Below are 26,461 nucleotides of genomic sequence, written 5' to 3' on the forward strand. Positions count from 1 at the left end.
TTAAAGATAATGAACAAAACCAAGAAAAGAGGGGGACTCAAAGAGTTGTTGACAAGAGATTTCTGTCCCGTCCTGTCCTACAGCCATTCAGTCCTAAAGAAACAAACAGAGGTCTACATTAATTACAAACTGGTTGGCCTATTAGATCAGGCTTCTTATTAACTAATTCTTACATCTGACATTAGTCCATAATTCATGTCTGTGTCAGCCATGTGGCTTGGTGCCTTTTATCAGTGTGGCATTCTCATCTTGCTTCCTCTTGGTCTGGTGACATCTGCAGACTCTCAGTCTTTCCTCTTCCCAGAATTCTCCTGTTTTCGTCTCCTGCCTCTACTTCCTGCCTGGTCACCCCACCTATACTTCCTGCCTGGCTACTGTCCAATCAGTGTTTTATTAAAACAATACAAGTGACAGGGTACAAACCATTGTCCCACAGCACAGAGTTACCTTGCCATTTGTAACCTCTATGAGAAGTAGTGTAGTTCTCAGCTCTCATGCACAAAGTGTTTGTCCCTGGGCTGCTCTGTTTTGCTCTCCTCCCTATCACAGAGTCAGGTAGCCTGCCTGACTCTGGGCAGAGACTTTGGAGGAAGCTTTTAAACAAACATGCTTGGGTCTGGATCAGATGGGCCAAAATCCTACTCTAGAGCCAGCCTTCCCAGTAGAATAGGAGCAGCATGAAACAATAAGCCACACCAGGCTTATTTCAACATCTTAGTAACTTTCTGCCTGTTGGAGTAATATGTTCTGCTGAAATTCTAGAAAGGGCAAAACAAAGAGTAAAAATAAAAGTTACCCACAGTTCATCACTAAATAACTCCTTTTGTATTATAGTTTGGGTATTTTTATCATGCATCACTTACATTTATTCTTCCTCTTTTATAAACTGAGTCTATAGTATCATGGACAACTTATTTGGGCTTGATTACTTGCTGTGCTACCATACCTGCATTTAAAGACTTAAAAATATTAATGTGTCTGTTATCCTAGAGTTTGTCCATGTGTGTTCATTCATGTCATTCTCAACCTTAAACTTGTTTGTTTGTTTTTTTTTTAGCCAAATTGAAGCGTTATTAAAATATTAAATACTTACTACCCAAATGGACTTTAGCCAGGACCTTTCCTGTAACTCTCCCAGCTGACTGGCCCAGAGACATGAATTGTTGGGCTTTTGTGAACTAATCTTAAACTTCTTACTGATTAAGCTACATCCCCAGCCCTTTTCTGATTTCAACATTTGACTGTATGTGCTTTAGTGTGTATTTATGGTGAATTATTTGAAATTAGCTTTTTGCACATACTTGTCATACTTGTTATAGTATGTCTCCTCCTACAAACGTCTTCATATGTTCATATAATCATGCCATTATCAGAGCTAATATGTAATTTCTAGGTTTCTCTGGCTATCCTCAAGTTCCTTTATTTAAAAAAAAAAAATGGACTGGAGAGGTGGCTTAGCTGTTAAAAACAGGGCTCACAACCAGGACGTCAAAAAAGTTTTTAAGGCAGGATCTAGTCAAGGGTACTTTATTTATTTGCATTTATTTTTCTTTGTGTGATGCTGAGAACTGATTTAAGACCTTGCTCTCAATAGACAACACTTGAGCTCTGAGCTGCACTCTTAGACCCCTGCTCTGCACTGGGTTGTAATTTAATCTTCTTTTTCTTAGAACTGTTGATCTTTCCTATGTACAGGGTCATTAGTTTATTTGGGAGAACAAAGTCTGTATAGAATTACTAGACAAATCTACATTCTGAATTTGCCTTACCTGTGTTTTCTTGAAACTTACTTCTCTGCCCTGTATTTTCTTTAAGTTATAAATTTTAAAAATTGAAGCCAGGCAGTAGTGGTGCATGCCCAGTATTTGGGAGGCAGAGACAGGTGGATCTCTTTTGAGTTCGAGGTCATCCTGGTCTACAGAGTGAATTCCAGGACAGCCAGGGCTGTTACATAGAGAAACCCTGTCTCAAAAACAAACAAACAAACAAACAAACAAAAATATTTTTTAATTGAGTAGGTTTAGGAAAAGGTAAGAAAGCTTCATGAGTCATCAATGATGCTGGTCTTTCCCACAGTGAGTGATGTTAAGTTTAATGTTTTGAAAAGGCAGCTATCAGAGTTAAAGTTCCCTCTTCTGTAAAGTAGTGATCTTCTAGGTGACAGTTTGCATGCAGTGGAGTGACTTTGACCATGAAGAATGCCTACTTAATAGGCAGAGGCAGGTGGAGCTCTGAGTTTGGGGTCAGTCTGGTCTACAGAGTGAGTTCTAGGACAGCTGGGGCTACATACACAGAGAAACCTTCTAAGGAAAAAAAGAAGGAAAGAATAAAGAAACATCAGTGCTGTTACTCTTCTACCAAATATTTTCCCTCTTACATATTCATAAAAGTACTAGAGATGTATATGATTATCATTCCAACATTATTTGCTTGCTTGTTTTGCAGTATAGGGATTGTACTCAGGATCTCTTGGTCATACTAGGCGCTGAGCTGTGTCCCTAGGCTCATGCAGCAGAATTTTTAATTTAAAAAAGATTTATTTTTATTTGTATGATTGTATTACCTTCATGTATATATATGTACTACATGTGTGCTTGATTCTTGAAGAAGGGATAGGATTCCCTGTAGTTGGAGTTAGCAGACAGTTGTAATCTACTTTATTGTTGCTGGGAATTGAACCCAAGTTCTCTAGAAGGGCAGCAAGTCTTAAATGATAAGACATCTTTCCAGCCTCCAAGCAGTATTATTTTTAAGAGGAGAAAGCAACAATAAAAAATTAAATGTCATCTCGCAGTCAAAAACCAATGACAGTGGCTGATGAAATGGCTTAAACTGGGTAAGCCTGATGATCTGAGTTCAAGCCTCACAAGTCAAATAAAGTGGAAGGAGATAACCAACTGTGTAGTGGTCTCTGACTGCAGTACACGCACAGTGATAGCATTCTCTCTCTAATGATGGCATGTTAGAGACATATCAAGCTTAGGTTATTCTTGTTAGACTGTTTTGTACAGTATTGTGTTTATTTCCTATGTGCTGTAATTTCACTTATCTCAGAGTATCCTTTTGGGTTTGTTTTCCTCTTAAATTTTTCATTGCGTATAAAATATAGAAAAAATCTAAATCATATGTTTTTATTGTACAGTGTCTCTCAACTTTAGAATAAATAGGATTTTGATGCTGAAGTTTTAGTATCATCAAGCTTTCAGGGTTCACCAGTTTCTTGAGAATCTAGTGTAATCATGTAAAGAGAAGAAATATTTTAAGTAAGAACAATATTAGTAGTGTCCTAACTATAGTACAGTTCTTGAAATAGAAATGTTTGTTACCTTTCATGTCTGTTTATTTTATTTTTTTGAACAGTTCGTTTTCCTGAAGATCTTGAGAATGATATTATAACTTTCTTTCCTGAATATACCCATCAGCTCTTTGGGGATGAGTAAGTAACATATTTGCCAAATTAATGTGTCTAAAAGCAAGAAACTATTTTGTCTTTTAAAGTTAGGTTTTATTTTTTAACTCTCATTTTTTCATGTAGTTTATCTTAAAAATATTAGAACAATAGTTTATGCATTGAGCACTATGTATGTAATACCTACTGTTTACGACTATAAACTTGTATTTTTAATTCTCACTGTATTGTATTTGCTACTTTGTGTTTTGGTGGGATTGAACAGTTGCCTAAGGACATAAAAATGCTGGAGTTCTGAGTCAGATAATCCAGGACTCAAATTTATCATTACTATTTTTTAGTTTTACCTCTTGTGATACTACTTCCAGTATAGCATAACCCCCAAAATTATAAAGTTCCAGGTATTACTCAATGATTAAGTAAGCAATTCAAGAAATTTATATGTGTATGTGTGTGCACACACATGTACATAGGAGTGCACAGAAGAGGAGGATGTTGGTATCCTACTCTGTCACTCTGTACTTCATTCCTTTGAGACAGGGTCTCTAATGAAGCCTGGAGCTAGGCCAATGGCAGCAGGTGCCGGCTGTTCTCCTTTGTCTACTCCCCACAACACTGGAGTTACAGGCACATGCACCGAGGGAGACCTGGCTTTTTATGTAGGTTCTGTGATTTAAGCGTAGCTCATTAAGCTTATGTAACAAATGCTCTTTCCCATTAAGCCATCATCTCAGACCCTAAAAACAACTTGAAAGATATGTCCTGGGACTAGGCAGTGGTGGTGCACACCTTTAATGCCAGCACTCTGGAGGCAGAGACAGGTGGGTCTCTGTGAGTTTGAGGCCAACCTGGTCTACAAATTGAATTCCAGGATGGCCAGGGCTACACAGAAAACCCTATCTTGAACACCCCCCACCAAAAAACAAAAACAAAAAGAAAAAAAGATAAGTCCTGGGCTGGAGAGATGGCTCAGCAGTTAAGAGCACTGCCTGCTCTTCCAAAGGTCCAGAGTTCAATTCCCAGCAACCACATGGTGGCTCACAACCATCTGTAATGAGGTCTGGTGCCCTCTTCTGACCTGCAGGCATACACACAAACTGAATATTGTATACATAATAAGTAAATAAATATTTTAAAAAAAAAGAATCCCAAGTCCATCTTAAAAAAATAAAAAAAGATAAGTCCTGGGATATCCGGCAATTTTCTTTGATTCCCCAAATCATATATGTTAATGTAGTCAGTTTTTTTCCTTATTTAGAAAGTTGAAATAAATAATTTAGTGAACACTGATTTCTTCATTTGGATTCAGCTCTTAACTAGTTTTTGTCTTGTTTTTTGTTTTAAGGTAGAATTTCATGTAGCCCATGTTGTCCTCAAACTTGCTCTGTAGTAGTGGCCAGCCTTAAACTCATTGTTCCCCAAGGAACTGTTTTGTTGGAGACAGGAAGGATATTTGAACACATTTAATATTTAAAATATTTTTGTTCATGGCATTTTCCTCTATATATCATTGATATTTATTTGATGCATTCATTTTATTTCTTTTTGTTGTTTTGTTTTTTGAGACAGTTTCTTCTTGTAGCCCTGGCTGTTCTGGAACTAGCCCTATAGACCAGGCTAGCCTTGAACTCAGAGATCCACCTGTTTGCCCCTCCAGTGCTGGAATTAAAGGCGTGTGCCATTGGCCAGGCTCTTAATTCTTAATTAAATGGTTTTTTTTGTTTTGGTTTGGTTTGTTTTTTGTTTTTCGAGACAGGGTTTCACTGTAGTTTTAGAGCCTGTCCTGGAACTAACTCTTGTAGACCAGGCTGGCCTCGAACTCATAGAGATCTGCCTGCCTCTGCCTCCCGAGTGCTGGGATTAAAGGCATGCGCCACCACCGCCCGGCCAATTAAATGTATTTTTAAATTGAAAAAGTTTCTCCATTGAGCAAATTTTAGTATATTTTTAATTAATGTATCAGATTAGGCATTTTATGAACTTTTAAATAGCAATAACCAAATCTTATTATATATAGACTCTAAAATATCAATGTTTCTTATTTTTAACAGGTTTTTATAATTATAAAAATATTTTCCTTTGGATTTTTTAAAGCGAGATATTTATTGTGCTTTTACCTTTTCTCTATTAAAAAATTATCTCTTCTAGGGCTGAGAGTATAGTTCAGTGGTAGACTGATTCCTGTCCAGAAAACAAACTCTCTTCAGCTGTAGCTCAGTGGATGAAATCTAGTTTCTAAATATTGCTTCTTAATGGCTTTCACGTTCGTCTATTTGATTTGTGTAGTGTCACTGCAGGTAGTGTGCTCATACAACGTTATTCTCAGTTGGGCAGGTAGCAGTCATGACGGTGATGATGCTGTCCTTACAACCCAAGCACGGCCCAGTCCTCGTGCTGGACTCATTGCCACCCCCTTTCTTTACTCAGAAAATCGCTGGAATGAACATATTTTGATAGCCTAGGCAGAGTTCTGGCTAGGATTGTTTCTTACAAGTACTCTCTTTTTTTTAAGAATTTCTTTTTTAGGGGCTGAGGTGATGACTCAGCAGTTGAGAGTGATTTTACTGCTTTTTCAAAGGACCCAGTCTAAGTTCACTTTCCAACACTTAATGTTGGCAGCCTTTAACTCCAGCTTCAAGGTACCCAATGTCTTCTCCTGGCCTTTTGGGGTACTACACTCACAGCCATGTGTGTACACATAGCTACACACAAATAAAAAAATAAATCAACCTAAAAAAAGTAAAAGAAATCATTTAAAAAATAGAAATAAAAGCCAGCTTTACTGTGATAAATTGCATCCATATCATCAATTTTAGATGTTTTTATTACTCTCACCAAAACACCCTTTCCACTTTGAGTCTCTGCAGTCCCAGACAGAAAGTAACTACCCTCTGTTTATAGATTCATCTGATCCAGATATTTAGAATTCAGTTTCCCTTTCCCAAGATTCTTAAAAGGGAATACCATCAGTGATTTATGATTGTAGAGTTCAGAGTTGGAATTCACAGAAGGGGTGGGTGTTATCATTACTTTATGATTGTAGAGTTCAGAGTTGGAATTCACAGAAGGGGTGGGTGTTATCATTACTTTGAACAGCTGTGGACACTAGTGATAAAGCAAATGGTAAGCTGAAAGGACCTGCTCATGGCTGCCTGTTTGCCTAGCTAGGTCTTAGTTTAATGCTACTTACCTCATTTGAAATGCCTTCTAGTTAATAACAGCAGCCGTAGCTGGCATAGTAACAGTGGGGGTGATGTCTGACAGTCCTTAGGGTGTGCCAGTTACTTAACATGGTCATTGAACCCAACAGCTTTCCTGAGTTAGGCACCTTGATTCTCTTCTTTTACATGAAGCTGAGTAAAGTATCATTGTGAATGTTCATTTCCTTTAATTTTTTTTTTGATTTTCGAGATTCCTTTAATTTTTTAAACAAGCAAATATAGTTTAACTTCACAGGCAATTTTAAGTTTTTAAATTTGTTTATATGTGTATAGGTAATACATTTTGATGACTTGGCAAAAATTCATTTTGGCTGATTTTGCTTTTGCTTTTCATCTCAGTGAAACTGCTTTTGGTTACAAGGGTCTGAAGATCCTGCTGTACTATATTGCTGGTAGCCTGTCAACAATGTTCCGTGTTGAATATGCATCTAAAGTTGATGAGAACTTTGACTGTGTGGAGGTAAGAAGAGAAATACATATATTTTAACTTTTCCACTTGCGTATAAGAGAGGTCTTAAGTGTTAAGGCTCTAAAGAGGAGAAACTGCAATGCCATCGCTTCAGAATCAGCCTTTCAGGTACAGACGGTGTTTGCTGGTCTCTTCTCTAACCTTGTAGCCATACCCCTGAGTCCGATCATCTCCTGGGTGAACCTTCTCTAAGAAAACCTTTACTTCGATGAGCAGAGCTTTCTTTACTGGCTTTTGTTTTGATTGTAAACGTGCAAGTTAACAGCTTTCTGAAGGCCTTTTATTTATTTTAACTTTTGGTTTTTATTTTATTTATTTATTCATTTATTTATTTTTGTATAACATTAGCAGTCCTAGAACTTGATCTGTAAACCAGGCTGGCCTCAAACTCACAGCTATCCACCTGCCTCTGCCTCCTGAGTGCTGGGATTAAAGGCATGCACTACCACCACCCAGCTTAACTTCTGGTTTTTATCCTGTTGATTATATGTTTTTTTTCTCCCATGTTCTTTGCTCTTTAGCTGTCAATTAAGTATCATTAACAACTATATAAAATAGTATATTGGTGTGTTTAATGAAATGATGTATAATGTCTATACAGCATGAAAGAAACCTGAAATAGTTAATTTTTAGAAAATTTTTGATTGACACATATTTTTATATATTTATGGGGTATAGCATAGTATTTCAGTACATGCATACAAACAATGTGTAATGGTCAGTGCAGAATAACTGATATATCACCTCAAATACCTATCAAGAAATAGTCACAGGCTGGCATATGACTTAGAGGTTAAGAGCACTGGCTGCTATTTCAGAAGACTGGGGTTGCATTCCTATCACTCTCAAGGCAGCTCAGGATGATCTGTAACTATAGTTCAAAGAGATCTGACACCATTTTCTGATCTCTGAGAGCAGGCACACACTGTATACATACACACATACACACACATACATTCAGACAAAACACCCATATGCAGAACAATAATAAAATAATTATTTTTAAAAGGAAAGGTCAGGGCTGGAGAGATGGCTCAGAGGTTAAGAGCATTGCCTGCTCTTCCAAAGGTCCTGAGTTCAATTCCCAGCAACCACATGGTGGCTCACAACCATCTGTAATGAGGTCTGGTGCCCTCTTCTGGCCTGCAGGCATACACACAGACAGAATATTGATACATAATAAATAAACAAATAAATAAATATTTTAAAAAAATAAAAGGAAAGGTCATAAATATTCAATAGAGTACTACTTGTTCGTTTCCTTGTACTTCTCAATCATGCTAAAAATTACCAAGCTTGACAGATAAATAATATGTAATTGTACTTAGTATTTGTTTTTTCTAGTAGTTTGTATATCTTGAAATTTTCTTTTAATTTTACTGATAGAAAGATGATTGTGAATAATGCTGTAGTTGTGATAAGTGAATGTTTGCAACTAAATAGAGGTTTTCAGTAATGAGATTTTTCCTATTAGATATGGTTAAATTTCTCCAGAATCCAAGTATTTCATACAAAGTATTCTGATTTCAAATATAGCTAATGTTTTCCTTTGTGCAGTACAAAATTCACTGTCATTTGAGGTGTGTGTGTTTGATATAATGTTGCAGCTGATCGTGCTAAATTGATATCTTCCAAAGGAACTATTGACTTAGTTATTGATAAATCTTTCATATACTGTGTGTAGTGAAAATAGCTATCTATTTGCACTAACTTCTAATTGTTCCATTTTTGAAAACCAGGGTTTCTATTTAGAAGTACTATGTGAAGTATAAGAAATCAATCAATCTTGTATACTGTTTTTGTAGGGTTACTTATTTGCTTCATGGTCAAAGATCATTTGTTCAGTGTTAAGGAAAGATCTCCCTCCCCCTTTTTAAAGAATGGTAGTTGATAATGGGCATAGTGGACTGGCTTTTTTCTTCTGTTTCAGTTTGTAGCACTAATGCTCTCCCCATGGTTTCCTGTGTCCTTTTTCCTCTCTGTTAATTATGTAGTATGTCTATATTTGGGTATGGCGTGTGAATGTGAATACCCAAAGAGGCCAGAAGAGGGCTTTGGATCCCTTGGAGCTGGAGTTACAAGCAGTTGTGAACCACCCAGTGTGGGTGATGGGAACCAAACTTGGGCCTTCTGCTTGTAATTTCTGAGCCATCTTTCTAGACTAGCTTCTTTTTCTCTTAATGCCAGGAATATAGTAAATAAAACATTCTCTGCTCTTGGAGAATTTTCCATAAACAAATCATAAATTTAGAGAGTGTTAGAAATATTTTGCTGGGGTATTTGAAGAAAGCAGCAAATCCAGATTATGCAGAGCCTTGGGATTTTTTTGTGCCAGGATAAGGTACTGCTAAGAGGTAAGAATAGTTAGTAGCCTTTATAGGTTTTAAGCATGTGGTGAGTTATATACATATAATTCACATTTTAAAAAGGTAGGCTGGTATGTGTGCATGCTTGTAATTCCAGTATCCTGGAAGTGGGGGAACTGTAGAAAGACCTAGAGTTAAAAAACAGATTTAGCTATGTGGCAAATTTGGGGCCTGCCTGGACTGTTTGAGACTTTGTCTCAAAATTAAACAAAACTGGTGTGCAGAGGACATGATGTCTTGGGTAAAAGTGAAAGAAGTGAGACCAGAAGCCAGACATTGCAGTATTCGTTGTCAGATTGAGAATATTATTTATTGACAGAATCAGTATGTTTGTGGTTGAAGTAGATGTTGATGATTGAGGGAAAGAAATAAATAAGTAGGGGGGGCGGGAAGGCATTGCTGCTGGTTGTAGTGGCGCCTGCCTTTAATCCCAGCTCTTCAGAGGCAGAGGCAGAGGCAGGCAGATATCTGAGTTCCAGGACAGCCAGGACCACACAGAGAAATTTTGTCTCAAAACAGAAACAGAGAGAAGAGAGCAAATCAAGAAGAAACAACTACTTTTCCTTTTTGTAGCATATCTTAGATATTCTTAGAATTACGATAGTGCTAAATCTTGAGACACTTTTCTTACTTAACTTGCCAATAATTGCAACCTCAAAAGTAACTCACCAGGGACAAACTTAGACTAACAGTGCTGCTTAAGGTACTAGAAAGGTTCTTGTTCTTCCAAATACATATAACTCAATAGTTGTACTGTATTACTAGTTTTTGTCAGGCACATTGCTTTGTGCAGTGTTGAAGAAAAACAAAAATTGTTCCATAGGAACATTTTCTCATGTAACAAAGCACAGAACACTGGGACTCTAAATGGCCATGGTGAGAAAGTCTGTCCTTTAAGATATTTCAAGGAGGTGGATAGATGGCCCAGTGCTCAAGAGTGCTGGCTGCTCTTGTAGAGGACTCAAGTTCTATTCCCAACATCAACATAGCAACTCAAAACCACCAGTAGCTAGTTTCAGGGCATCTGTTCCAGGGCATCAGACCTCCCTCTTCTGGCCTCCACAGGCACTGGGTGCACACATGGTGCACAAACATAGATTTTATATGAAGTTGTTTATTGAGTAAATATCTTTGAATACTGAAAGTTATATAGTCTTTGAACTTGTTTAAGGTCAGATTTGAGGGTAGTTTGCCTTTCAGCAGAAGTATGACTTGAAATCTACCAGTTACAGAGATCTTTGAAGTTGGTTTCTAAATGCAAGACAGGTAAAGTGACTCATCATGTTTCTATAGTTCCTGTCTTGCTTAGGAGATATGACATAAAGAAAGTTAAAGGTTAAAATCACAATATTGAGATTGCCCTGTAGTGATTTTTTTTAATTGTGTTTTTTTCTGACATTTAAAAACGAGAATTACAATTATACTGTGCTATTTTACCCATCACTTTTTTTTAAAAAAAAATTACCACGTACAAATCTATTGCAATTATTCCTCTTTTTAAATACTCTTATGCAATTATTGAAAATTGGGTGTCTCTTCACATTCAGTTTCAGGGAAAATATTTATAAAATAGTATATATTTTTAAAATAAAGTAGATTTATCAAATTTAATTTATTTGCAATTGAGGATGACTTGCAAGTCCTGATGTACACATTAGCAATAAAGTGTCAGCCAGAATGCTGAAAAGCCATATTTTAAGTAATAAATTATTTTTATAACCATAAATAAATCATATATGTATATATATATATATTGGTACCAAAGCATTGAAAATAAAACTTATTTGTGATAAACTCCATCCTTGTATCTCTATCCTAAAATGTAACTCGGTAATAAAGTACTATTCATCTGCAGGTGCATTGCTCCTACTTAGTTAAAAGATGGTTGAAAGGACAGGAATTAGTAGCATGTTGTATTAGCCTTTTGTAGTGTATTTTGTCCTAAGCATCTTAATTTCCCTGTTTTGAATGCTAAGTAGCAAGGGTCTTGGTTTAGAACTAATACCCATCATGCATGTAAACGGTATGAAAGAGCTGCTTAGTAAGTTAACACAAAGTGTTCTTGTGTCAGTCCTTGTGGAAATAGATACAATACAAACATTACAGCTGAACTCACGGCAAACTCCATTAAGTAAAAACCTGGCCTCATTGTTGAGGAAAAAGTTTGAATAGAATGCAAGCTCATTTTGTTGAATGTAATGTCAGGCTTTTAGGGACTGTATTGAAGGATAAGGTTTTGTTAAGTTGAGACCAATTCATTAAGTTTTATTGCCTGGTGAGAAGCAGTAATACTTTATTGTAAGACTTCATCAAATATTCATGGTTAAAGAGAAGTAGTAAATGTATTCAATCAAGTGGTCTTTGGGGTTTTGAAAAGGATTATGAAGTCTGCTCAGCTGATAGTTTTCATTCATTGAGGTTATTTAACAAGGGTAATTTTAATCTCTGAGTTTAATTTTGTTGTTCAGTCTTTTCTCTTTTATACGATCACAAATCCAAGTCTATGAAAGTTGTCACATTGTGGAGATGAGTGGATAATATAACCATTCATATGATTTTTGTATTTCCTGAGTGGAGATACTTTAGAATTTATTATCTTAGTTTAGCATATGAGGATCTTATCTGTCTACTTTGCTATTCATTTGGTCAGACTATCTAGCCTTACCACTTACTGCTAGTGATCTTTTCATGTCTGGGATAATATGGTTTCTTTGACATGTGTATAATAATAATCAGCCTTTTGTTTTGGCTTGTTAATATTGTCCTGAAGGGTGGTAGGTAATAATCATTTTACTCTTGCCCTAGATATTAGGCTACCTGCCTTCTCTAATTTGTTTTTATGTTAATGCTCATCTCGAACTTGTGTGAGAGCAGTTTGTTTATATAAAACTTACCCTTTTTCATTTTACTGCATTGCTTACTTCTTTAGCTTAATTGTGAAGTTTTGTGGTAGTTGTTGATTAAGAAATTTTTTGTTTTGTTTTGAAATATGAGGTCTCTCCCTGGTTGACCTAGAACTTGTTAGGTAGAACAGGCTGGCCTCAAACTCAGAGATCCACCTGTCTCTGCTTCCTGAGTGCTGGGATTAATCACTACCTCTAAACCCTTTTAGAGAAATTAAACATTTTCAGCTAAAAACTACATTTGTTAATTTTTTTTCTTTATCCTCTATTCCTCAGGCAGATGACGTTGAAGGGAAAATCAGACAAATCATTCCGCCTGGGTTTTGCACAAACACAAATGATTTTCTTTCTTTGCTGGAAAAGGAAGCTGATTTCAAGCCATTTGGAACCCTACTCCATACATACTCAGTTCCTTGTCCAACAGGAGGAGAAAACTTTACCTTTCAGATATACAAGGTAAAAAGAAGTCTTTCCCTTTGCCTGGAACCTATATAGGATCATATATTCAGTATTTCTAGCATGAGAAAAATGGTTTTTATTGGCACAGAAAACCAGCTCTGTTTTGACTGTGTGTTTGTATACACATATTTAATCTGAGACTTGTAAACGTTTCCCACAGAATAGTTTTGTGTTCTGCAGGCTTTCACTTACCTCAGTGATGAGTTTCACCTGACTTTTCCTGGCTTTTTCCCTAGGCTGACATGACATGTAGAGGCTTTCGAGAATATCATGAAAGGCTTCAGACCTTTTTGATGTGGTTTATTGAAACTGCTAGCTTTATTGACGTGGATGATGAAAGATGGCACTACTTTCTAGTGTAAGTACAGTTCTAAAGCAACAGTGGACCTTATTACCTCCACAAAGCAGCATTTTAATTGTGGCAGCCCAATTATTGGGGACAGTATAATGATATTTTTCCCAGGAAAGAAAAACTATTGTTTATGGGGCTTGAGTTTGCCTTCATTATGCTTTGGGGGACTTGAGAATAGAGCTGAATTAAATGCTGTTGTCTGTTAGGGCCCTGAATGTAGGCTTAAACAGTAAAATGAGCTTTGCCTGTGTTTTCTTTTACTTGCCACCTATTCATCTTTATAATAGGCAAGTGCACTGAAGTGATGTAAAGAGGTCTGATTTGTGCAAGTTGCTGCACACCAATTAAGTGAATTGTACATTCAGAACATAGCAGGTGTACCCATTGGGCCCTCACAGAGTAGCTTGCTGACACTGAAAATTCAGTCAGAGAATGGAAAAGAAAATGGACACTGCATGGGAGCGCGACTGTAATTGACCTGCTTGGCTTTCTGTTTTATCTGCAGATTTGAGAAGTATAATAAGGATGGAGCTACGCTCTTTGCGACTGTAGGCTACATGACAGTCTATAATTACTATGTGTACCCAGACAAAACCCGGCCACGTGTAAGGTAATTGGCAGCATAACACGTGCCTTGTCTTTTATTTCAGAAGAAACTGCTGAAGTTTCCAATACTTGTTATAGTAGTGTTGATTTGTTTTTAAAAAAAAAATCACCATTCATTGGTTATGTACTGATTTATTTTATTGTGTTCTTTAAAACTGTCTGGCAGACAGTTTCAAATTTCAAATTCAAAACCAATTTTGAGTATGTTAGTAATTTTTTAAGAAGGACCAACACTTATACTATCATAATTTGATTTTTTTAACTGGTCATGTTGTGATGTTTTAATTTAGAATAATTTCTTTACTATAGTCAGATGCTGATACTGACTCCATTTCAAGGTCAGGGCCATGGTGCTCAACTTCTTGAAACAGTTCATAGATACTACATTGCATCTCCTTCAGTTCTTGATATTACAGGTATGTAACATTTTATATTACTAAAATAGCCTTTTTCAAACATACCTTAGTAGTTTTATTTCTATTCTAAATGTTAGAATTCCCCTGGGGTCTTTATGGAACTAAAGGTTGCTTTTAGGTTACATTTTAGATCTTAAGCTTTTATGGAAATTGAACTGCATCCCTAACTGAAGTGAAAAAATTAAAAATAATGAACTAAATATATATTATTTGGCGAAGTCCTGTTCAGACATACGTGCATTGCAAGTATGGTATAACTTATTTGTTCAGTTTATTTGGCAAACATTTCTATCATTTAGAAGATACCTGTGCATTAATTTTAAACCATAGTGTGGTGGGGAGTAGTAATTCCTAAATAGGAGGCTTTTTTTTTTTTTTTTTTTATCCCTGGCTGTCCTGGAACTCACTCTGTAGACCAGGTTGGCCTCAACCTTACAGAGATCTGCCTGCTTCTGCCATCCAAGTGCTGGGGTTAAAGGCGTGCAGCCCTACCACACAGCGGATGTCCTTTTCTTACCTTGAGTAATGTTCAGATTTGCTGTTCATTAAGTTGCTGATTAATTTGGGAGTCACTGCCAGGCGTTGTGGCACATACCTCTAATCCCAGCACTAAAGAGGCTGAGGCAGGAGGATTGAGGTCAGCCTGGACTACATAGGGAGATTCTGTCTCAAAATGAAACACAAATTTAAAAAAACAAAAACCTGGGAGTCCCTTTTTTTCCTTTCGTGTGTAGTGTATAATAGGGTTGTGTATCTTCAATATGAAAATCTGAAGTCCAAAACTTAGGACTGTTTTAGTGTGTGTGGCCAAAAAAGGGTATTGGACCCCTGGAGCTGGGGTTAGAAGCAGCTGTGAGCCATTTGATATGGGTGCTGGGACTGAACTCAGATTGTTTAGAACAGCACGCTCCCCTAGCCATTGAGCCATTTCTCCAGCATCCCCCTCTCCACACACACCAAGCTTTTTGTTTTGTTTTTAATTTCAAAATTCAAGATTTTTTTTGGGTGCCAATGTGATACTCAAATTTCAGATTTCTAAAAAGATTTAGATTTTCAAATCAAGAATTCCGACTGGTAAACTATAAAAATACCAAAACAACAACAGAAATCTCAAAATACTGCAACACTTTTGGTCTCACCTATTTCAGTTAAAGTTTCTCATCTTGTATAAGATATTCATCTCCAAGGTAAATGTTTAATGTTTATTTTAAAAAGGCTTGAATATGGAGCTGGAGTGTAGAAGAACTCAGTGGTAAAATGCTCACCTAGGATGCATGAAGCCTAGGGGATTCAATCCCTGATGCCTCAAAATAAGTAACTAAATAAGAATATATATTTTGTATTATTTGAACTGATTGCTGTGTTACCCAGATTTGCTTCCATCATGTAAGTTAGGCAAGCCTTGAGCTCGAGAACCTCCTACCTCAGCCTCAACTGCTGAATCACAACTGACCTAACACTAAGATTGTTTCTAAAATTCATATTTTAACGTGCACTAAAATGGTAACTTGTTTTAAAATGATTTTCCAAAATTTTATCAAATTGTTTAAAGAAACAAAGGAATAAAAAAATTGTTGAGGGCTGGAGAGATGGCTCAGCTAAGAGCATTGCCTGCTCTTCCAAAGGTCCTGAGTTCAATTCCCAGCAACCACATGGTGGCTCACAACCATCTGTAATGAGGTCTGGTGCCCTCTTCTAGCCTGCAGCATACACACAGACAGAACATTGTATACATAATAAATAAATAAAATATTTTAAAAACATTGTTGACTACAAGACTGGAAAGCTTATAAAATAAGCTAATGGGCAGGCTTTTTTTCCATATAGTATGCTGATTTTGCTTGCCCAAGAAGAAAAAAATAGAGCTGCCAGAATATGAATTGTCTTCTTTTAACAAATACTTAACCTTTTCCCCTAAGTATGGTCTAGAAAATTCCACTTTACATGAAAATTAATGCATGGGTATTCTTTAAATACTTTAAACAATAAACTAGAGGGAAGCATGTTAGGTTTTTGTTTTGTTTTTTTGCTGTGGTGAGAATCAAACCTAAGGCCTTGTACATCCTAGGAAACATTTACCACTGAACTATAACCCAGCTCAGCATTTTTAAAAGGGAGTTCCACATTTATAGTATTGCAATATCTTTTCCTCTGACTCATTGCTGTTAAAAGGAGTTGAAACTTCAACGATAAGAAAGTAATTACTCAGCTTACTTTATATTAGAAGTTACATATGGATAGATACCTTCACTACTTTTCGTGACCTGTAATATTATCAAGACAGCTAGTTCTGTCACTGCTTTGAGCTGAGCCAAAGTTGCTGGCTTCTGTTCACTGACAGCTTGGGCTTGGTGCTACATGAGGGGACATTTTTGGTGATTTTAATCTGGAGTTCACATAAGTAGTCTTTGTCTACTCTAGTGGGTAATGTGCCAGCAGGGGTTGTTTCTCTGAAGCCTCTTAACTACTTTTCTCTGTCTATTCTAGCCAATAAAGTCCTTGATACTTAGTACCAATTAGCAGATAAAGAATTTTCTTTCTTAAATCTCAGTGAAGAGTCATTAATAATAGTACCCTTTATTCATTGCTATGATTCATTAGAAACTGAAGTCTTTAAAGAGAAAGGCTAAACATGCTAAAAGGACGTCTGAATTTGACAACTGAGTATCAACCTTTATTTTCAGCATTCACGTTTCTTGGCATTACAAAATGCTAAAAATGCTTTGTTAGCTGCTCTCATTAATTTATTTCTCTTAGCTTTCATACCGTGTCCTTAAAAAGCATTAAAAAAAAACTTACTGAATTTTTTACTCTAGTCATTTAGTTGTCTATTTTTCCATTATTTTATGTTTTTAACTTAATGGATCTTCTGCGGGCTTTGGGTATCCTTTTGAAATTCAGGCTGTTAGTATTGAGGTGGCCTTTGCTTCTTTGACATTTTGGCAGAAATAATTACAATTAATATTTAATCATTGGTAGCTTAGGTTCTGTTCTCACTAGATACATGTTTGGGGTGCAGTTTCTTCCACTTTATTTCTTTTAGCTTCAGTTTTATTGGCAGACAATTCCTTATTATATACACTGTCTTCATCTTGAGGCTGTCAGTTTCTCATGGATAGCATTTGAATACTTCTCAGACTATAGATAGAATCAACAGTTTCATTGGACAGTAGAAATTGATTCTGGCTAGAGTGTATATATTAGCATTATTTAATCTACCAATAGTATATTAACAACTAATGTATTTGCTCTTTAATTTAAAGCCCCTTGTTCTGAGATGTTACGCAAATTTTTAAAATGTTAGTGTGTACTTTTTACATACTTACGTGATTTGTGTTATTTCATTAAAATATTTTTTAATAATGTGCCATATTAATACAGAGAGGCTTTTAAACAAGGTAGAATACCTAAATGCTATAAGCTGGGTTTTTTTGTTTGTTTGTTTGTTTGTTTTGGTTTTGCAAGACAGGGTTTCTCTATATAACAGTCCTGGATGTCCTAGAACTCACTTTGTAGACCAGGCTGGCCTCGAACTCAGAGATCCCCAGCTTCTGCCTCTAAAGTGCTGGAATTAAAGGCACCGCCACCACTGTCCAGCAAGCTGATATATTTAATGATAACTCTAGTTTTTAGACCCTATATATTTAGACCCTTGAATATAGATTTATACTTCAGCAGATTTTATCTTCAGATATATTACTTTTATGTGAATGTGGTCAATGTATTTATAGTGTATACACATACATGTATGTATGCTAGATACATATGCATTCAGAGGCTAGAGGAGGGTGTTGAATGCCCTGTTTCATTATTCTCTACCTTATTCCCTTGAGACAGTCTCTTACTGAACCTCTGGAGCTAAATGGACAGTTAGAAAGCCCCAGTGATGGTCTTCTTGCCTTTGCTTTCCATCCAAAGCATTGGAGTTATAGGAGCACATGGCCAAAACCAGGTTTTTAAATGAGTGATGTGGTCTAAACTCAGATTTTCATGCAGCACGTTCTTTTCCATTGAGATACTCTCTAAGTCCCTTACCCCTGTTTTGAGACAAGGCCTTAAACTTGTAATGCAGCCCAAGACAACCTTGGAGTCCCTTCTTTCTTTCTCATAAGTGGTGGGATTACAGACATGTACTACCACTGGGTTTTTAAAGCAGTGCTGCATATTGAACCAGGACCTTGTATATTCTAGAAAAGTACTCTACCACCTGAGCTACATTTCCAGCCCACTGTATTGCTTCTTTGTATAGTTAAAACCAAGGGGATTAAAGGGCACCACAAATTATTGGATATCATCATTTTAGGAACTTTTCAAGCTGATCCTTGTAGTTAAAGAGCTTAAAGGTTGAGTGGTGGTATGACCCCTGTTACTAAACTACTGCCAAAGCAAACAAACAAACAAACAGACAAAAACCGTTACCATACCAGTTTGTAGTTGTTTGTTTAAAACTAATTGGAAATTTTTAGCATAATTTTTTTTATTTGTGTGAAATTTTTAGATAAAAATGTAGGTTGAGTTCTTCGATTTTTTTTGTCAATTTTGCTTTGATATTTTTTTCCTAAACTTTACTGAAAATGTACGTTACTTAAATTTTTATTCATACTAAGTTTATTTTAAACCAATATTCAGAATGCAGTTTAGGATTTTGTTGTTCTTGTTCTTTAGACAGTCTTGGGAAAACTAACACTGGATAAACCTGTTTAGTAGGATGTCTTCATTTTTTAGAATCAGAATCTACCTCTGTCCTAGATGGCCTGGAACTTACTGCATAGCTTAGACAGGCCTCAAACTTATAGTCTTCCCACCTTTGCTTTTTGTGCTGGGATTATAGACTTTCATTACGATATCCAGCTTCATTGTTAAATATTTTAAAAGAGCTAGGAAGATCACTCAGTGGTTAAGAGCACTGACTGCTTTTCTAGAGGACCCAGGTTCAATTCCCAGCACCCACATGGCAGCACGCACAGACACACATGCAGGCAAAACATCCATACACATAAAAAATTTTTTAAATGTATTTTTTTAAATTTTACATGTTTTGCCTGCATGTATGTCTATATGAGGGTGTTGGGTCCCCTGGAACTGGAGTTACAGACAGTTGTGAGCTGCTCTGCGGGTGCTGGGAATTGAACCTGGGTCATTTGGAAGAGCAGCCAGTGTTCTTAACTATTGAGCCATCTCTCCAGCCCCTAAAGAAATATTTTAAAAACTGGGGCTATAACTCAATACTACATCCCTTGCCTAGGATGAATGGTTGAATGGTGCTTGTGTTCCGTAATCCTCTCCACACACAATAATATACTTAAGATGGTTGCTATTTAAAAGTTTTAATTAAAACAACTTTATTGAGGTATAATTTCTATAAATTCACAGGCATAAAGAGTACAGCTCAAAGATGGCTAGCAAGTCTGCAGCCATCACTGCAGCCCTGTGTTAGAACATTGCCAGTGTCTGTAAAGATTCACATGTCTCTTTGTCTCCCCCACACCTGGTCTCCACTGAAGTCTTAGATGTGTTTGGGGTTAATGCCATAACAGTGCTCTCCCAACTGAAGGCAAAGGTTAAACGTTTGCCCTTTTTTTTGTTGTTGTTGTTTTGTTTTCTTTTTGAGAGTAGAATCTCACTGTGAAGCCCTGCCTGGCCTAGAAATTACATAAACCAAGATGGCCTCAAACTTGAGATGGACCTCTTGCCTCTGCTTCCCAAATGCTGGGGTGGCTGATGTAGGCTACCCACTCTGATTAAGTTCATTTTTTTAAACGCTCAGTTGTTCTAGTACTGTTTGTTGAGAAGTATTTCTCCCTGTTGAATTGCTGTGTACCTTTCTGAAAATTGACTGACCATGAGTATGATAGCTTATTAAATACTGTAATGGTCTCCGTGTCTGTCCTAATGCTAGTACCATATCATCTTGACTAGATTGTTACAGCTTTGTATTATTTTTAATGGTAACGTAAAGTTTAGTCTATGGTATAAAAGTTGAATTTGTGAAGCATGTCTTTTGCCTGGGTGCTGCAGAGAGTAAACAAGTTTATTGATGAGTTTGCAAAATGAGCACTGGCTATGGCCAGATTAACAAGAATACTCTGAGGAGGGCAGAGATGGAAAGACTGAGTCTGAGTTGAATACCCAGTCAACACAGATGGGAGCTTATCCTTAGCACAGTCACACTAATGGGCAGCCTACTGCATAGAGACTTTCTCTTCACCCAGGCATCATTATAAATGTAAAGGTTCATAATTCTACAACAAAAAAAGAAATTCAGTTTTGTTATGTGTGTGAAACAGTCTACATACGTCTATCTCTGCTCACTGCCATCAGCTTTTACCTTCCCCTGAATGATTCCCTGTCATAGAAGCTGACGACCTGGAAATCTTAATGTGGCCTATCTTGTTAAGTGATATTTATGGCAAATAAGAGAAATCAACAGAATGAAGCTCCGTTGAGGGACAAGCCTGAGCAGGGAGGTGTCGCTGAAGGCAGCTGGTGCCCGGTCTGAAACAGGATCCTCGTCCTATTGGACATGGGGAAATGGAAATGTTTGAAATGATAGTGATTGACATCAGAAAGTCTTATGAAGAGCTGGAGAGATGGCTCAGCAGTAAAGAGACCCCGCCCCAGGTTTGATTCCCAGCACCCACAAGGTGGCTCACAATTGTCTGTAACTCTGGCTCCAGGGATCTTGTGCTCTCTTCTGGCCTCTTTGATCACAGGTGCACACAGTACACAGACAAGCATGGAGGCAAACATATACATACTCTTATTTATCATTTGTGTGTATGTGAGCATGGACATGTGTTGAGATCAGAGGATAACTTTGTGGAGTTGGTTGTTTCCACCTTTAAATGGAGTCTGGAAATTGAGCTTAGATTGCCAGCCTTGAGCAGAAAGTGCCTTTACCATCTCTTCAGTCTGGCATTCACTCTTAACTTTTTAACTCACGAGGAATTGGAGACACAGAAGGGGGATAACGTACCATGGTCCTATATCTGTGAATGACACAACTCTGTTGAGTATTTCTACCCATCTTGCTGCAATGTTGACTGGACTGCTACTTAATCTAATGTAGGTGGACCATAGGAAAACATAAAAGATGTGTGATATTCAGAAATGATGGAGGAAGGATCAAAAATCATGTCCTTACTTCAGTGTGTTCTTCAAGAGTTGTTATTGGAGGGTCATAAAAGTTGTTGGGTTAAAGACATCACTGCATTTGGAGAATATGGGAGAATTTGGAGGGGAGAATAAAAAGGAGGCTTGGTCAAACACATTATATGCTGTATGAAATTCTCAAGCAATAAATAAAAGTCTTTTAAAAGAAAGTGAGAATTGACCTTGGAATTCTTAACTACCAAAATAAATACATTTAAATTTGTCCACACTGAGTATTTCATTTCTGTTACTACTTTGACTGCAGTTAAAATGAATATGCATATGGTGGCATTCCAGCCAAACAACCGATAGCAAAGTCAGCAGCTCTCATTTCATAAGCATAGATGTCTTCAATAAAAGCATACATTAGGAATGATCTTTATGTATATAATTTTCTTTTCAGAAAATTACCTCGTTACCGAGATTACAAATGATGGTGGAATTGTGTTGGGTAAAGGCGGTGTTATTTGTGTTTTTGTTTTTAGCGGAAGATCCATCCAAAAGCTATGTGAAACTAAGAGACTTTGTGCTTGTAAAGCTTTGTCAGGATTTGCCCTGTTTCTCCCGGGAAAGATTAATGCAAGGATTCCATGAAGATATGGCCATACAAGCACAACAGAAGTTCAAAATAAATAAGGTATTTTTTAATTTTTATCTTGTAGGAGGAAAACATCTATTTTTTAAAGTACTTAACTATTGTAAGGACATTAAGATGTGTGGGAAGCAACAGTGGTTACATTGTAGGTTCTAAAGTCGTACTACCAGGTTCAAGCCTGTATCTAGAACTTGGCTCTGTCATCTAGAGCAGTTTAGTTTATGGTTTTGTATTTCAGTTTCCTTATTGACAGAATGATGAGGGGATACATATTACACTGTACTAAGTATTAATTTTCCTTTTTGATAGAATAAGAAGAAAATACATTTTATGTTGTACTAAGTATAACTAAGTATAATAAATAGATCAAAGATGAGTAAAAAGATAAACCGTGCTGGCAGAATATCTTAGTGGGAGTAAAGGAGTTTGCTGCCAATCCTAATGACCTGACTTGAGTCCCCAAGACCCACATGGCAGAAGGAGAAAGCCAACTCCAGAAAGTTGTTCTGACCTCTAACATGCTCTTTGGTACAAGTGTTGTGGCACCACCAGCCCCATATAAAAATGCAGTAAAGTCTTTTTAAAATGAAGCTTTTTGGACGGAAAATTTATTATATGTGTATGGATGTTTTTGCCTGCATGTATGTCTGTGCTATGTTCCTGGTGTTGAGGAGATTGGAAGGTATCTGGTCCCCTGGAACTAACAGTTGTGAGCAACCATGTAGGAACCCAGGCCTTCTAAAAGAGTAACCAGTGCTCTTAACTTATAAGCTCTCTCTCTAGTCCTAAAACACTTAAGCCATGAAGTGGGTCTACCCCTGGAGATGTATGAGTAGAAAGGTGCTAAGAGAATGTGTAATTTTCAGTTTCTACACTTTAATTTTTGTTTGGGTTTGGGGCATGCATATGTATTCCTCTGTGCAAGTGTGAAGGCCCGAGGACAACTCCCTAGGGTTGGTTTGTTCCTTCTGCCGTAGGCTCCAGGGATTAAACTCAGGTAATCAGGCTTGACTACACATATCTTTACCCACTGAGCCATCATTTTTGTACACTCTGTGTATTCGTTTAAATTTTATAGTAGTAAATATAGGAGTAGGAAAAACATGGGATGTCAAAGAATTTCTGTATGCTAGTACATATTCATAATGAGAGTCAGGGCACTTCATGAGAGGGACAGTGCTTTTTCACATTTAAATGAATTTTAGTGTGAAAATTCACATTGTAACTAATAAAGTTAATGAAACTTCCTTTTGGGGTAGTGTTTCAAGACAGGGTTTCTATGTGTAGTCCTGGCTGTCCTGAATTTGCTCTGTAGACTAGGCTAGATCTCACAGAGATCAGCCTGCCTCAGCCTTCCAAATGCTGGGATTAAAGACCACAACTGCCCAATGAAATTTCCTTCTTGAAGCATTCAACTTTTGAAATTCTTTTTCTAATTCGTCTTGACAGGATAGCCTTTAGTAAAATCTCTGAAGAGTGGGTAGGGATTGGATTATGAATTCGTGAGCTTCAGAGTGTTCCTGATAAGGACAAGCCATTTGATACTATTGGCCACCTTGGCTTTGAGAGCCTCATGGTTCCTGGATTTCCCTGTACCATTTTAACCCTAAGTGCAACACTTCCACTAGTTTGTATTCTTTCAGATGCTTCTTAAATGTAACTCTTATTCAGACTCCTTTAAGCTTATTTTTTCTTTCTCATTCCGCTTGGGAGATTTCATCTAAACTGTCAAGTCTAGATTTTTCTCCTTGAGCTTCAGAACTATAGCCAAAAATCCTGCTTATTAGTTTTTACAATACAGTGTGAACTAAAACTCCCCATCTTCTGCCCTTTAATAGCTTCCTATTTAAAATAAAGAATATATATTTAGAAATAATTTATATCTATTTACTATATCAAACCTATATTTATTGAGTAATTAATAGCTCAGCTTCTAAAGTGTATATGAACACATTTTTTAACAAATGATGGTTTAACAAAAAAAAAAACTGCTAAGTAGGGTATGCTGAGCTTATTGTGTCTGATCTGCACCTTGATAATTTCAGCTTCCTTCCAACTTTGTGCATGTTCTTGGCTTTGCTGAGTTTCTTAAAATTTCTCACGAATGCCAAATCTTGCTACTCCTTTATCAGGAACATGTCTTCTGTTTACCTGGCCAGACAGTACTTGGTTTTTCAGACTGAACTCATAAACTCTTTTAGGAAGTTGAAATAGTCCTTCCCACAGACTTCCTACAGCCTACTTCCCCACCAACATAAATTCACAATTGAAGTAACAAACAGAAAAGGTACTGCTCCACTGGCTTCAGTATACCAAAGCTTGCTGATCTCTCCTCTCCCCTCGCCCCATTTTCCACTGCTATCTGGGGATTGAACCCAAATGCAAGGTATGTATGTTACCACTTAGCTTTATCCTCAGCCCTTTAGTCTGTCTTTTTAACTGTTCCTGGGCACAGTCAGACCTCTTACATAAATGCTGAACTGTTGAAATCCTTAACTTTTAGAACTGAGTTTGATGGTCACCTGTCTGTCTGTTCTCTGCTCTGTAAAAATCCAATCATTTCATAGTTTCCCCAGTTACTCCTTATACATCTCTAGAGGCCTTGTCTTAGGATTCTTACTTACGCTGTTTTAGTTCATATTTTCATTGTGTTCATTGCTTTTATTTTTTAAGGGAAAGAGAAGATTGCCTAATTTAATAACTTAGCTTTTAAAAATATTTTCTTTTTCTGTGTATGTGTATATACCTGATCACATGTATATCTCATGTGTGCCAGGAACCTGTAGAGGACATAAGAGGCCATCAGATTTCCTGGAACTAGAGTTATAGGTGGTTTTTAGCCTCCGTGTAGGTGCTGGGAATCGATCCCAAGTCTGGCGGGGAGTGGGTGGGTGCTGGTTCAAGACAGGGTTTCTCAGTAGCTAAGGAGCCAGTCTTGGAACTAGCTCTGTAGACCAGGCTGGCCTTGAGCTCAAAGAGATCCGCCTGCCTCTGCCTCCTGAGTGCAGGAATTAAAGCTATGTACCACCATCGCCTGACCATCCCAGGTCTTCTATTTTCCCAATCTCGTAGTTTAGCTTCTTCCCCACTTCTCCCCTCCGTGTCTGCCTCCACCCCTCTCTTCTTCCTTCTAGGACCTCTTATGGGCTAGTGTTCTACCACTAAGCTACAGTCCTTAGTGGTTTAACTGATCTCTCTACCCTTACTTTTGCACCACTTGTATTCAGCTTTAAAATTATTTACTTAAGCCAGGTGATGGTGCACACCTTTAATCCCAGCATTTAGGAGGCAGAGGTAGGCGGATCTTTGTGAGTATGAGGCCAGCCTGGTCTACAGAGCTAGTTCCAGGATAGCTAAGACTGTTACACAGAGAAACCCCGTCTCAAAAAGAGAAGAAAAACAAAAAGAAAATTATTTACTTCAAATAGAAATTTGGGTACATTACTTTTCTTCCTATTGAAAAACTTGATAGTGACTAGGTTTGAGTCTGTTTTTTTAACCCTGTGTGTCAGTTCTCTTCCCTGGTTTCTTCCTGTTGTTTTTTTTTAACTCCAGCAATAACAAGCTGCTCTGTTCTATGTGTATATGCATGTGCATAAATTTATATACAGTGCGCTCCCATTTCTAGGATAATGCTTTCTTTTTCAGATTCAGCTTAGAGGCTGGGGATATTAGCTCATTGATAGAGCACTTGTCAAGGGTTTGTGAGTCTTTGGGTTAGATGGCCAGATACACATGCACTCACAGGAATGAGGGAGAAAGACTGAGCAAGAACACTCGGATTTTATTTTTCATTTCCCACATTCCCAGGCTGTGCTACCATCATGTCCTGTAACACTTCAGTCATTTGTTACTTGCAAAGCTACTAATCTCTTGAGAGCAAAGACTATCTTTTATTTTTCCTCTACCAGTCATTATTATTCTTTGTCCATTATAGATGTTAACTATGTGCTGTGCTCTTTTAGAAAAACTCGCTTTAATATGAAAATGTTAAACGTTTTTCTTGTTTCATTTGTTTAGCAACATGCTAGACGAGTTTATGAAATTCTTCGGCTGCTGGTAACTGACATGAGTGATGCTGAGCAATACAGAAACTACAGACTGGACATTAAAAGAAGACTAATTAGCCCTTACAAGGTAAGACTTTCGAGTCTCTTAAGCATCGGAGAAAGAGATTTTTAAGATTTTTATTTAATGTGTATGTATAAGTGGCAGCATGTATATGTGTGCACTGTATGCATGCCTGGTGCCAGCAAAGACAATAGTAGGACATCCCCAGAACTGGAGTGAAAGGCAGTTGTGAGCTGTCGTGTGGCTGCTGAGAACTGAATCTGGGACCTTTGGAAGAGCAACAAGTGCCCTTAACCACTGAGCCATCTCTCCAGCCCTTTAACCATTATATTCTTGTCAATATTTAAGAGGAACTAGACAGTGACAGATACGGGAAAGTGCAAATCATTCTGCTATATTGAAGAAGAAAATATTCTTCCATTAGTTATAGGACTTGAGCTAT

General features: G+C 37.2%; 1 protein-coding gene across 2 annotated transcripts in view; it reads left to right on the top strand.

Annotated features, from left to right (window-relative positions):
* The window catches only part of Hat1 (histone acetyltransferase 1), a 41,241-nt gene that overhangs the window by 13,371 nt on the left and 1,409 nt on the right, over positions 1 to 26,461 (top strand). For both annotated transcript variants that reach the window (XM_041631676.1, XM_041631677.1), the window contains exons 3-10: positions 3,361 to 3,436; positions 6,970 to 7,090; positions 12,645 to 12,824; positions 13,064 to 13,185; positions 13,685 to 13,789; positions 14,095 to 14,201; positions 21,839 to 21,990; positions 25,969 to 26,085. In XM_041631676.1, coding sequence (XP_041487610.1) covers positions 3,361 to 3,436; positions 6,970 to 7,090; positions 12,645 to 12,824; positions 13,064 to 13,185; positions 13,685 to 13,789; positions 14,095 to 14,201; positions 21,839 to 21,990; positions 25,969 to 26,085 — 980 coding nt within the window. The remainder of the gene's footprint in view (positions 1 to 3,360; positions 3,437 to 6,969; positions 7,091 to 12,644; positions 12,825 to 13,063; positions 13,186 to 13,684; positions 13,790 to 14,094; positions 14,202 to 21,838; positions 21,991 to 25,968; positions 26,086 to 26,461) is intronic.

This window comes from Microtus oregoni, unplaced genomic scaffold (assembly GCF_018167655.1).
Source record: "Microtus oregoni isolate MIOR12 unplaced genomic scaffold, Mior012 000037F_ref0000500, whole genome shotgun sequence".
Lineage (NCBI taxonomy): Eukaryota > Metazoa > Chordata > Mammalia > Rodentia > Cricetidae > Microtus > Microtus oregoni.